Source organism: Scomber japonicus, chromosome 8, assembly GCF_027409825.1.
Source record: "Scomber japonicus isolate fScoJap1 chromosome 8, fScoJap1.pri, whole genome shotgun sequence".
Taxonomy (NCBI): domain Eukaryota; kingdom Metazoa; phylum Chordata; class Actinopteri; order Scombriformes; family Scombridae; genus Scomber; species Scomber japonicus.
In genome coordinates this window covers 9,067,999-9,080,576 of record NC_070585.1, presented here as the reverse complement: position 1 = coordinate 9,080,576, position 12,578 = coordinate 9,067,999, and the positions used below count along the sequence as shown (strand labels likewise).

Below are 12,578 nucleotides of genomic sequence, written 5' to 3'. Positions count from 1 at the left end.
TTCTGATTAGTCGACAGTCCTTTTTTCCCACAGCAGACATTTTAACTTGTCACACCATTAAAAGCACAGGTGTGACTAATAACATTAACGACAGCTCCGCTCTGTTCAAGAGTCCCCGTAAACCACGACGGTGTGACGGCGAGCCAGCGTGCACAGCGCCGGAACCTTCAATGAAATTCGGCCATCATGAATTTTATTATCTACACCTGTGCTTCTGCTTAGGTTCATATCAGCCAGAATATAACTGCAAACTTCCACTCAGCAAGTCTTGTGATAAGTTTTCAGAGTGGCGAGCGCCCAGACATCACATTCACACATTCATGTTGTGTGTTGATGTTGAACAAAGTTATTAAATCATGTATGGAGCTAAAACATCACATACCATACTGTACTGTTGTCTATGTAGCTCTGCAGCTCTCTGCACAACAGTCCCTGAGCTAATTTACACTATGCATTGTAAAAAAGAAGTTATCCTTTTTCAAAAATTACCTTTACATCATGTCATTTTTATTTCTCTCCAAACATTTAACCCTTAGGAAAGAGAAGGATATTTACACTGCCCAAAAAATACATGATAGCATTCTTAAAAGTGTCAAAATATGTAGATTTCAAAGGATGGATCTGTTTCTAAAGCGTCTATTCACATGTAGTGAACAGGTAAGTATCCTACGTGAGACAGGGAAAGCATATTGTAGTAGTAGTGTATGTTATGAGAGTGTGACCTGTCTGACACCTTAAGTGACGATCTTCAGTCTTTGGCTCCCGGAGACTAACTGGAGCTGCGGCTTTGCTCCATGGTGTTGAAGAAGAGGCAGACTCCAGCAGTCAGCAGCAGGTGCATGGACTCATACAGCAATTTGGGTGAAAAGACGCTCCATATGAAGAGATGGTAGCGCAGAACAGTTACCAGCACAATGTAGGCTGCAGCTGGCACAGACCTCAGCAGGGCCAAACAGTAGCAACCATGGCTCACTGCAACCGGGCTCCTGCAGAGAGGAAAAGGATTCATCAGAGAGGAGGGAAGCACTGCGGAGAGCAAAGTAAACGACTCTGCGCTGTGAATAATAGTCAAACGTCCTGTGGAGAAAAGTTTTCTTTTTTTTATGTGATCCAAGGGCAAATAGAAAGACACTAAAATTAGACTATAAAAAGACAGGATTAGTTCAAAAATTAACAAGAATGACATTAGTTAAAAGCAAAATGGAATAAATAGGTTTTCATCTGTTATGTATAAATGTTTATAGAGCCCACACATCTCTTATAGCTCTATTATTTCATAATTTTGGAGCATAGTTAAAGAAAGCTGCACTGCCTATGTTCTTGTGTGTATTTAAAAAATCCCAGCAGCAGATCTAAGAGTGATCATACACAATGATGTCAGACCAGTAAAGCTGCAGATTGTGTGATGATTCATACGTAGCAAAGGCCACATTTTTCACATTTTGGGAGTTTTTTCTACTGTCCGCATGCACCCAGAAGAAGAAGAAGAAGAAGTCGTCATGATTCAATTATCTTCTCACAATAATACGGATTGCTGGCAAATTCTGATAAAGAAGTTAATGACTTTAAAACCTGCGTGATGGGAGGAGGGAAGCAGGGAGGAGATTAGGAGATGATGATGTAAAACTAAACACACACACACAGATACACAAAGACTTCATCTCCTGGCTTAAAGAAGAAGAAAAAAAAAAAGAAAGTCTCTGACGCATTGAAACACACGTAAATAAGTACAGGAGATGTTGTTCATTCAAACAGGCAAAGTCCCAGCTGAGGGGGAGGAACTTCAAGCTTTTTTTCCCAATACAAGAGAAGGCTCGCTGATGAAGTAGGAGACATGGGAAGTTGTCCAGTTTGGAGGTGGAAATTCAATCAGAGGGGCCAGTAAACACACACACACACACACACACACACACACACACACACACACACACACACACACACACACACACACACACACACACACACACACACACACACACACACACACACAAGCAGAACAATGATAATCTCTATGGACATACACACACACAAATGTTGAGTTTCACAAATCAATGAGTTTTTTTATTCACTACTGTAAATGGACTGCATTTATAATAGCACCTTGTCTTCCAACGACTCAAAGTGATTCACACATTCACGCACACATTAATACACTGGTAAGAGAAGCAGCCATGGTCGGTCACACACACACACACACACACACACACACACACACACACTGGTATCACTGTTGTCAGGAGCACTTCAGGGTTCAGTATCTTGACATGTGGCCTGAAGGAGCCTGGGATCAAACTGCTTAGTCATCCGCCTCTACTGTGGCACATACTGGAAAATATACATTTGTTGCTATGTTGTCTTCAGTTTGGGAGGCAGAACAAGTGAGTCAGAGACTCTGTTAAAGGAAAATTCCATCTTTCATCAACATTTTCTGTAGCGTTGGATCATTCCTGTTAATTATGATTTTACATTTTAAGCAGCATTTGCATTCCTGAGATGTGGGGCAGTTCATTTAAATGAGACACAAGTGGTGAGATGATCAGACAGATTTAAAAAGGAAGCTCCAGTGATTAAGCACTTCCATATAGTTGAGGATTCATAAGAGAAAGATTTTTTTTGAAATGCTCAAAATTGATGCAGCAGAGGCAAAAATATCCTGACTCTTAATCCAATTTAAGCTCCAAATACTGTACCCTACAATTCCTATAATGCAACTCAATTGGCTCTTTCATTGTTATTTCATCAGACTTTGGAGCAACTGTTGCAGAAGCACAGACGATATAATACAACAATTTTACAGACTAATATTTTCAATGAACATGATATGTAAATTAGTGGACTACCCTTTAAAACAAATCTCTAGTTTAACCCAAACATCTAAACTATGTATTTGGAAGTGAAAAAACAGTGAACATACTTAACATGCCCTAATATTTTCACATATGACGAGATGTTGTAGCTCTGTAACTTTGAATCAGTGTTTCCAATGAACAAATTATAAACTTTAACATTCACCTCAATTCTTTTATTTTTTTTTTATTTTTTATGTCCAATAAATGTTCAAGATGGGGATTTCTCTGGTTACTTGTGTTGCTCTAATGGACTCATCAGTAAAACTGTGACAAACTGAGGCAAAGTCACCATGTCCTCAGATTTCATGAAGACAAATGAGGCTCCAATGTCATAGTAACTGAGAAGAAAAGAGAGGCCCGAGCTACATAAAATAATACAGAGCCAGGCTGTGGAGAGACATTTAAATCCTACTACACTGTGAAAAAAACATACAGACTACTAATAGTTACTACCCAAGAGTTTCTGGCCTTCGAGAGCCATTTATAAAGCAGCTGAAGCTTATTTGTGTTTATGTGTGTTCTCCCTCAAAGAGCTACTGAAACATTCATGTACAACCTCTCAGGTCGGTTACCAGAGTAAACACTCGGTCTGTAAAATCCTGCCAGCAACTTCCTGTCTCTGTGGAGGAAACACGAGACATCTACAACATCTCTAACTCATTTTTACAAACTAATGAGCTGATGAAGCTCCATTTATCTGAGACATGTTAGTGCATTTGTAAGACAAGTGAAAATCAAAACAAAATGATTGAATTAAGGAAAAAAAAGAAGAGGCTTGTATAACCAATTCGAAGAAAAAAAAGAAAATCTCTTTTTTGGTTTTCATTGTAATAATAATGATGTACAAAAGAATACACATAAAAAGCACCACACAGTGAATCTGAAGAAAGGCGGCTTCTCTTTCAATACCTCGTCCTTCAGTAAACCATTTCACTTTTGAGCTCACAAAGCAGCGGGCCGCACAAAAGATCAGCTGTCTGTCACCATCACCACTTGTGTCCCGTCCCCCACCCCCCCTTTCGTCTCTACAAAAAAAAAAAGGTAATTTTCAAAGAGCAGACGCAGCTGCTTGGAAATCAACTACGCATTGAAAATAGCGCGACCTGAATATGCCTTGTGCCGCTTGTATTCGTGGCGGAACATCAGACTTTTTCTAGAGGCGGTTTTCATGATGAAAGTAAAGCCATGTTGATGTGTCTCCTTCTGCTTGGAGGTCTAACGGTGATTAAATGGACTGAAACAATGAGAGAATTTCTCTTCAAATTATGATGTTGCTTTCAGTGAGAGTTTGACCGTGTCAGGCGAGACCTGATGAATAGCTATTGATCAGAGTCCATTTCCAGTATTTGCCTTGTGGTCGGGCTGCTGATGGTGCAGAGTCAATACTAAGTGAGGGACGATGCACTGAGACTATTTTAAAGTTTGATTTGTCACAATGCCTCTGAGTGGATATTACAAATGAAGTGGAAAGTTTAGAGGGGAAGTCATCAACGATATGAATGATGACAACAGAGGACGGATGGTCATGTGTCCTGCACTGTGCTTAACAAGCTAGATTTAAAGGTACAGTGTGTAGGATTTACTGGCATTTAATGGTGAGGTTAATACACCTGAATCCGGGGGTTGAGCATAGCTCAGTGGGTAGAGCACCTGTCCCATCTGTTGAGGCTACAGTCCTCGCTGCAGGCGACCCCGGTTCGAACCGCACCGAGCAGTCCTATCCTGCATGTCATTCCCCCCTCTCTGCCTCCAGTTTCCTGTCTCTCTCTACTAACCTGTACATAAAGGCAAAAAGCCCCCAAAAATATACTTAAAAAAAAAAAAAAAAAAACCTGAATCCCCCTCCTTCACCCTCCCATTCACAAAAAATGAGAAAGACTAGTGTTTGTCTTTTCTGTACTGTAGAAACATAACAATGCAACATGGCAGCCTTGATGGAAGGGGACCCTCTCCTTATGTAGATATAAAAGGGCTCATTCTAAGGTAACGACAACAAGATTCTTGGTTTCAGGGGCCACCTTTAATGGAATAGTAGCTGGACGGGGCATAAAACAAGACTACAGTAACAGCAGTGGCCTCTAGGGGATGCACTCTTCATCACAGCCTACAATATGAAGTGAAACAGACCAATTCATGCAAGAGCTGTATCTGAAACAAGATTTTTTTTTGTTGAAACACTTTAGGGCAGCAATTTGAATTTATGTACATTTAATAAGTCAGCATATCCCCCTTCCTGTTCACTTGAACTTTGCCCTCCTCGCCGTCCGCCTGTCCCAAGCTGAGTGAGATCATGTTTCTCATTAGTAATTTGTAAGTTCTTGTAGAAAATAAATGCTACACTGTGGCGAGGTGGTAGCTTTAATCTCTGCATGACTGCTTTTCATGTTTAACCCCTCTGCTCTCTAGCGGGGTTAAAAATTAAAACGTTTTTTTTTTTCCCTGAGAGCGATGGAACAAGAAAGATGGTGGGTTTTACTAAAATTGAGAAAGACATGTTACCTTGAATGTGTGTGAATGTTAATTAAATTTTGATGTTTCGGTGGAAATGTGGAACAAAATTTCACGATGGTGTTGAATATTTCATGAGAACCAGACCACTGTATTTTTTTTATCTGTGATATCTTGTCAGGGATCAAAGTTTCGGTCACAAAGGGTATTTTTTTAACCTGGTGGAAGCGCTAAATGAAAGGTCACCATCATCATCATCATCGCAGATCATTCCCTGAGGACCTTTAATGTCCACATCAAATTTCATAGCATGCAACCGCTCCAGAGCAAAATTGTTGGATGGAAGGGCGGTCATCTTTGGACTCCACTGCTAGCAGCACAAAAATTTTAAGATGGGTTGAACTGTTTTATTGGAGACCGTCTGGACTACTGAAATGTTAAACACATCATATTCAAGTGTGGGATCAAAGATGATAGAGAATATAAATCATGCATGGGCAAATACACCCTCTGCAGTCTAATTTCTGTGGGACCTTTGTGCTAACAAAATTGAAACTTTTTCCACACAAAGAAATGACTTTTTATCACCAGACTGCAGCTTTAGAGGTTATCCTCACATTTCTATTACTGACTTCACTCATATTTAAACAACAAATGGAGATTAAACAAACTCCTTCTATACAAACACCATCCTTTGTCTACACTAAAAGGTACTTTTTTAAGTTTTGGCTCTATCGGTGGAGCAGCTGCTACCAGTCACAGACCTCATAACTCAACTCTGTGGCAAGGTCTCCTGCTGAGGGGAAGCTCTAGTTATTGGCTGAATTCATACACATACAACAGCCTAACTACTGGCCCCTCTCCAGTTAAGGTCTTACTCAGGTTAAGCTGTTTACATGCATCTTTGAAGCCCTGCAAGTGGCTTCTCCCTGTTGCTATGAGTAAACCAATTAACTGAATATTTCTGTGCACCTGTGCTGTCCCACCTGCAGAGACGATTCAGAGCAAGAAAGTTTAACACGGAGGGTAAAAGCCAAAGTAAACGAGAGCAGTGTATTAAACAACATCGCAGAGCAGTTTCCCTACCTTTGTTGTCTGAGGTATCTCCACAGTGTTGGTAGATAAGTAGTACTTTTCAAATAACTATTACAACTTCTCTGCTTATTTTGCTAGAAAATGGGTAGACTGTAGTCGTAGAGGGATGGATGGATGGATGGATGGATGGATGGATGGATGGATGGTTTAAATGCTCAGTTGGTGCTAGGGGGCCCAAAGTGTGCCAAGAAAATATCCCCCACACCATGACACCGCCACCAGCAGCCTGAACTGTTGATACAAAGCAAGATGGATCCATGCTTTCATGTTGCCAAATTCTGACCTGCAGTCGCAGCAAAATTCAAGACTCATCAGACCAAGCAACACTTTTCCAATCTTCTATTGTTCAATTTGGTGAACCTGTACAAACTGTAGCTTCAGTCTCCTATTTTTAGCTGACAGGAGCTGCACCCGGTGTGGTCTTCAGCTGCTGTAGCCAATCTCCTGAAAAGTTTGACGTGTTGTGCATTCCTAGATGTTCTTCTGCTGCTTACCTCGGTTGTAACAAGTGGTTATTGGACTTACTGTTGCCTTTCTATCAGTTTGAACCAGCCTGGCCATCTGACTTCTGCCATCAACAAGATTCCTTGTAAACCCTGGAGATGGTTCTGAGTGAAAATCCCAGTAGATCAGCACTTTCCAAAACACTCAGACAGTCAGCCGTCTGGCACCGACAACCATGACCATTCAAAGCCACTTAAATCACCTTTCTTCCCCACTCTGATGCTTGTTTTGAACTTGAGCAGAATATATAACCTTTATCTAATCAGGTAATCTCAATGAGCTCAAAACCTCTTTTGAAAGTGAGAGAGAAATAAAACCAACATAGCCCGACAAACAAAAGCACAGCCTCTTACAGATTACTGCTTATCGTAAATTATAGTGTAAAGATCAGCATCACACCAGTTTGTAATGTGCTTTTTGGCTGTTTTCATTACCTTTCTCTCCCTGAGCTGAGATAGCAGACGAGGTGACACGCCCAGAGCAGGGGCCCCGCATAAGTGCTGAGGGCCGTTAAGAAGATGGCAGGTGCTTCCACGTAACTTTCCAGTCCAACGAAGCCGACTGAAATGTCGATGGTGGCGATATTGTTGGAATTGCCCTGCGGAAACACAAAAGATACTTATTTTTAGCATCTCCAAGAGCCTTACCTTGTGTACAGACAAAAGCAGGAGCACAAACATCTGTGGGCGAAGCTTTGTTAGCATTTCACTGCTTTAAAATAACTGCTTGTTTGCTTTATCATCATTACTCCAAGCTTCTGGCGACCTCCCAGTGGCCCAGCTGTTTGTGCTTTCAATCGTCAGACCACAACAGCTCAAACTGCTTTCTGTCTGGAGCTGGACCCTCATTAGAGCCACTCTGGCCTCGGTGTATCTGTACACGTGCATACTGTATGTGCCAGTACACACAGTTTGTTTTCTTGACAACACAGGCATATGTGTGGCTTATTCAGCTATGTGACCAATTTCCAGTATCTCTGGATCAGGCCAAATAAGCCTGCAGTAAACTGAGAATATTAAACCTTTCTTAGCCGGTTTTATTTTTTCTCACTCTGAAATTTCATCTTGAGCTCGAGAGAGTTTTTATCACTGCAATGCAATCGAGATTTATAGCTGCAATGTAAAATGTTTCTAGCTGTGTACATTTTATACATATTTATACAAGGAAAGTAAACCCTTGTTGAAATGCAATATGTAATATATTACAACTCAAAGAAGGCCACCAAACTGTGTTCCAATTGACAAACATTTCACAGCCTAAAATATTTGTGCAGTGTTTTTTTTAGTCATGTCACCACAAGCTCAACCAGCCATCTGAGAGAATGGTCATATTTTTTAAGAAAACAGATTAAACATGAAGTCTAATCTGCACTTGTGCTGACTTTATTTTTAGCCAGTGCACATCATCATTATTTGTACCCGATAGGCTCCCTATCTTCAGTAAATCCATATTAATGAAAATAACACATTAACCCTTACATACTGTACTGTTCAGCATCAAATTTGACTCAATTTCTCCTCTGTTTATTAAAAGAAATAAAAAATCAGTATTCAAACATTATATATTCATCATATTCTATAAAATGTTCTCCTGGACCACAAAATAGTCAGAAGGATTAATCAAGCGTGTATTAATAAGTGATGGGTAATTTATGAATGTCAATTGGTGTAGACTAGAGACTTGTGAGTCAGGATATGAACAGTATCTAAGGTTTAATGAATCCAAATACAACAGTTGCCTTGTGTATGGACAGTATTTAAACATTGATTAAAATATATTTGCTATAAAAACTAAAAACTTTGAAAATAAAAGGAAGTGAAAAAATCTGTTCAACTTGATTAAAGGCACTATGTGGAGTTTTTGCCTTTTGGTATCACTCAGTGTTATTATAATAGTCCCTGTTTGTCAGTCTTATGCACGTGCAGCAGGACACAGGTGAAACACTTTACTGTCAAGGGCTTGAAACTATTCGACTGATGTTAAGGTGGCGGTAATATGTCAAGAAATACAGCAGAGGCAGTAAAGAAGAATACTTCCAACAAGTAAATATGAATGTAAACAATGCAGATTTCAAACTTTGAAGCAGACTTTCCAAATGTTTTATGAGGAAGGGAATTGAGGATTTACACTCTTGAGTTTTGGCCAGAAACACTGAATGTAAACAGACTTTTTTTGTTAAAAAAAAACACACAAAAAAACTATAAAAGGGTGACTTTAAGTTTGAAGGTTAGAGTCAAAATACCACAAGCAAAGAAACCTGTATTCATACTTGTGCTGTACAGGTGTCTAATCTGATTTCTGGGTGGCACATTGAGCTGACTGAAATCATCTGCCTCCTGTTCACATCTCTGAGACGCTGCCTCCAGACAAATCAATCAACCCTTACCGAATGCTAACATTCAAATTAGTTAGAATTAGGTCATTTACAGTAGTGTGTTTTAGTTAACAAATTGAATTTCCGTGTGCATAAGAAGTGATCATTAAATCTGGAATTCATTGTCACCGTTAGGGTGTTGCTTGTACTCACTTCTCTAACACACACATACAAGGAAAAGAAGTAACACATCAAGTAAAGGTTTATTTCCCTTCTGCACACACATCATTGATGATCACTGAGGAAGAGACATCACAGCTGGCTACATTTGAAACAGAAGGCTGCATATGGCTGTTTTCTACTTGCTTGCTTGTTACAGTCAACATCAACACTTATATTGTCACTTTAGGAAGCTTTATGAATGAATTTCAGGCAAAACTGATTGTCATATCAACTGTCAGAGAGTGCTGCAGGTCTAGTACAGCTCATTGATGGAGTGTATACTGTGTAAGGAAAAAGTCTGACCTGCCATGACCTGCCTCTACTTTGGAGAAAGTCTGAAGACTGATGCAATTTTGCAATTTTGGTATAAACTCCTCATCGCACCATCCCCACCTTCTACTTCTGAGCTCTAGCATTATAAGTGAGATGATTAATATTTTCTACAGAAGGTTGCTAAGTTGTATCTGAATTCATACCCACAGGGTGACTCGCCTCTACTCGTGTTGTAGCATTTGCACAAACAAGCTCATTTCTGAAGAATAAACACCTCCTTTGCTGCTTTCCTGACCATCTGGTTTTAGGGGCAGCGATAAATCCACAGAATACCCACAGCAAAGTCTGACTCGTCCATCACTGCGAATGATCGAGACAGTTAAATGCAGACGGCCAGATATTCTCCTGTGAGACGGTTAATTCATCGTGCAAACACCAATTTCACTTTTTCTGTGACACTAAAGCTGAGGTTACCTGGAATATTTCCCACAACCCTCTTGTATTTTTTCTGGCTGCCAAAAACAGAGGAGATTGAAAAAAACAAGGGCACTTTAAAAAAAAACGAGAGCTTTCAGCCAATCTTTATAATAAAGCCTCTGGAAATACACAGAAAACAGGTGTGTGTCTCTCTAAAGCTCGTAAAAACCAGAGTTCAATGATCAACTGTCACTGTACTCGCTGATGAGACTTTAATTTGACATCATTTTCATCTGCATCAGTTTTTGTTTCAGATCGGCGAGTTTCAATCTCCTACGTTGCCCCTTTACAGATCCATTATGGTTACAACTTCTTTGAGAACGTTATTCCTCAAAGCTCTGTAATTACATGGCTGGCCGACTAGACTTTGGAAATTGTCTAGTGTCGGGTCTATTCCCGAGCCCATCACGGTATTAATGACCCAAGGGCGATGACGGTTTATTAAATTGTTAGTGATGTGGAAGATCAGAGCCGTCAACAACACACAGTTGCTAACCAAATATCTGTCCTGGAGGGTGGAGGTTCAATCAAACGCCAGGTATAATTTCTGCCTTTGAGGAACGTTTCAGACCTCATAATGCCGTAACACATCTGAAGGAAAGAACTTGTCCGGTTGGCCTTCATGCCGGCGCTGGATGGAAGTAATACAATTCATGCACAACCACTTCCTCTGCCCAGAATGGCACCTATTACAGCACGTTCACTTTATCATTGGTGATGGCTTTCGTAAATGTTGCTACACTCTGTGTCAGAGCGTTAAATTAGATGTCTCTTGCAATCAGACAAGAAGAACATGCTTACCGTTTGCTTGTTCTCTGCACGTCCTTCTATAGATATGAGTTGAGCTGATTCTGGTTCTCATACATGTCTATCCTTTTGGCATCAGTTTCTCTAAATGTTTGTTCAAATTGTAAACTAGTAACATGGTTATCTTCTAAAGGCTAAATAATTAAATGAAACAGCTGAGCACTATAGTTTTTATCGATCTTAACTTAACATGGATAAATAGTGCAATTGATAGGGACTATTTTTAGCTGCACATTAATAAACTTAAAGTGCACTAGTGAGTATTTCAAGCAGTGGGATGCTGTATGTAGAATTGACTCATAAATAAACCATAGTGCCCATGTTCATCCTAATGAAGGTCACACAGTGTAACAGCTACAGCGAGTGTCTACGGCACAGAAGATTAGGTTTATAAAGCTTTGGCTACCCAGGCGATATTTATTAGTAGGGTCAATTAATCACTGGTTGGGATTAATTGTTTTATGGGATTTGTTAACAATAAGAAAAATACAGAATGCCACCAGACTGATCCTTTATTTGGTGAGGTGATTAGAGGGGGGTACTACTTTGATGACTGTCCCCACAAACAAGCTTTTTGGGACCCAGTGACTACCTTTACAGAAACAGGTGTTAAGCCCATGATCATATCCTGAATCATGATGAGTCTGACATTACTGCTCCAATATGCTCATCTATTCATGTTTTACCTAGAGCCCTCTTTTTCAGTTATGCACATTCACACCTGGGGGCTGTCCAATCTATCCACTGTCTCAGCTGTCGGCCATGGAGCAGCTCCTCTAGAGTAGTCGGAGGTTAAAGGCTTTAGAAACCCCCTCCCCTCCATTTCTGTTGAACTCATGATGATTCAACATTCACACCAACTTCATGCTGTGCAGAGGTGAGAATGAAGTCAAGGTTTAAACTTCTGCCTCTGGCTCTCTTTTTATATTCTTGATGCAACTATTTCAGTCACTTTTCATATGAACTACTGGGTGCAACACTATGATCGCCATTCAAGAGAAACTATGTGAAAATATGCACAGTTATACCTGTAATTAAACCAGATCACATTTCCTCCTCTCTGCAATGACTCAATATTTGGGTGTGGCTGTTATGAGCAACTACAGACTCTTTTGACTTCAGGTGTGAGGCGGCATGCACACTGTACAAACTAAGCTGTTCCTTTAGACCTGGTCACACCAAGAAGTGGCACAGCAAATCAAATTGGTCTACCTATGTGAAATATGTGGTTTCTAGAAGATTGGTGAAACAGGAACCATTTCCCAGGGCTAATTGGTGAACTACTATAGCTGGAAAGCTAAGCGCTAACAGGCTAGCAGGGACACGCTAGCACTGATCAGCCACAATAGCTCCCTATGGATCTTTCTGTTTTCACAGACCATTTCATGGTTGTACTGTATGTCATTTTATTAAAATTGGCAAACTTTAGTGCAAACAGTTGTAGCTCTTATCACTCAGATTTGTTTCTTAATGTCTTATTGTCTTGGTTGCTGTACTGCAGATGGAAAACAGATCTCTACGCTAACAAGGTTACTAATGCTAACTTTAAGTTAACATGATAGATTTCGCCATTCTTGGCTCTCCCTTTC

The 12,578-nt window shown here is 40.2% G+C and overlaps 1 protein-coding gene across 1 annotated transcript in view; it reads right to left on the bottom strand.

Annotated features, from left to right (window-relative positions):
- Window positions 1–366: 366 nt before the first annotated feature.
- Window positions 367–12,578, bottom strand: part of pigg (phosphatidylinositol glycan anchor biosynthesis class G) — a 61,030-nt gene continuing 48,818 nt past the window's right edge. The window contains exons 12-13 of the mRNA XM_053323946.1: window positions 7,331–7,494; window positions 367–986 (exon numbers count right to left, since the gene is read on the bottom strand). Of these exons, the coding sequence (XP_053179921.1) occupies window positions 770–986; window positions 7,331–7,494 (381 nt within the window). The 3' untranslated portion in view covers window positions 367–769. The remainder of the gene's footprint in view (window positions 987–7,330; window positions 7,495–12,578) is intronic.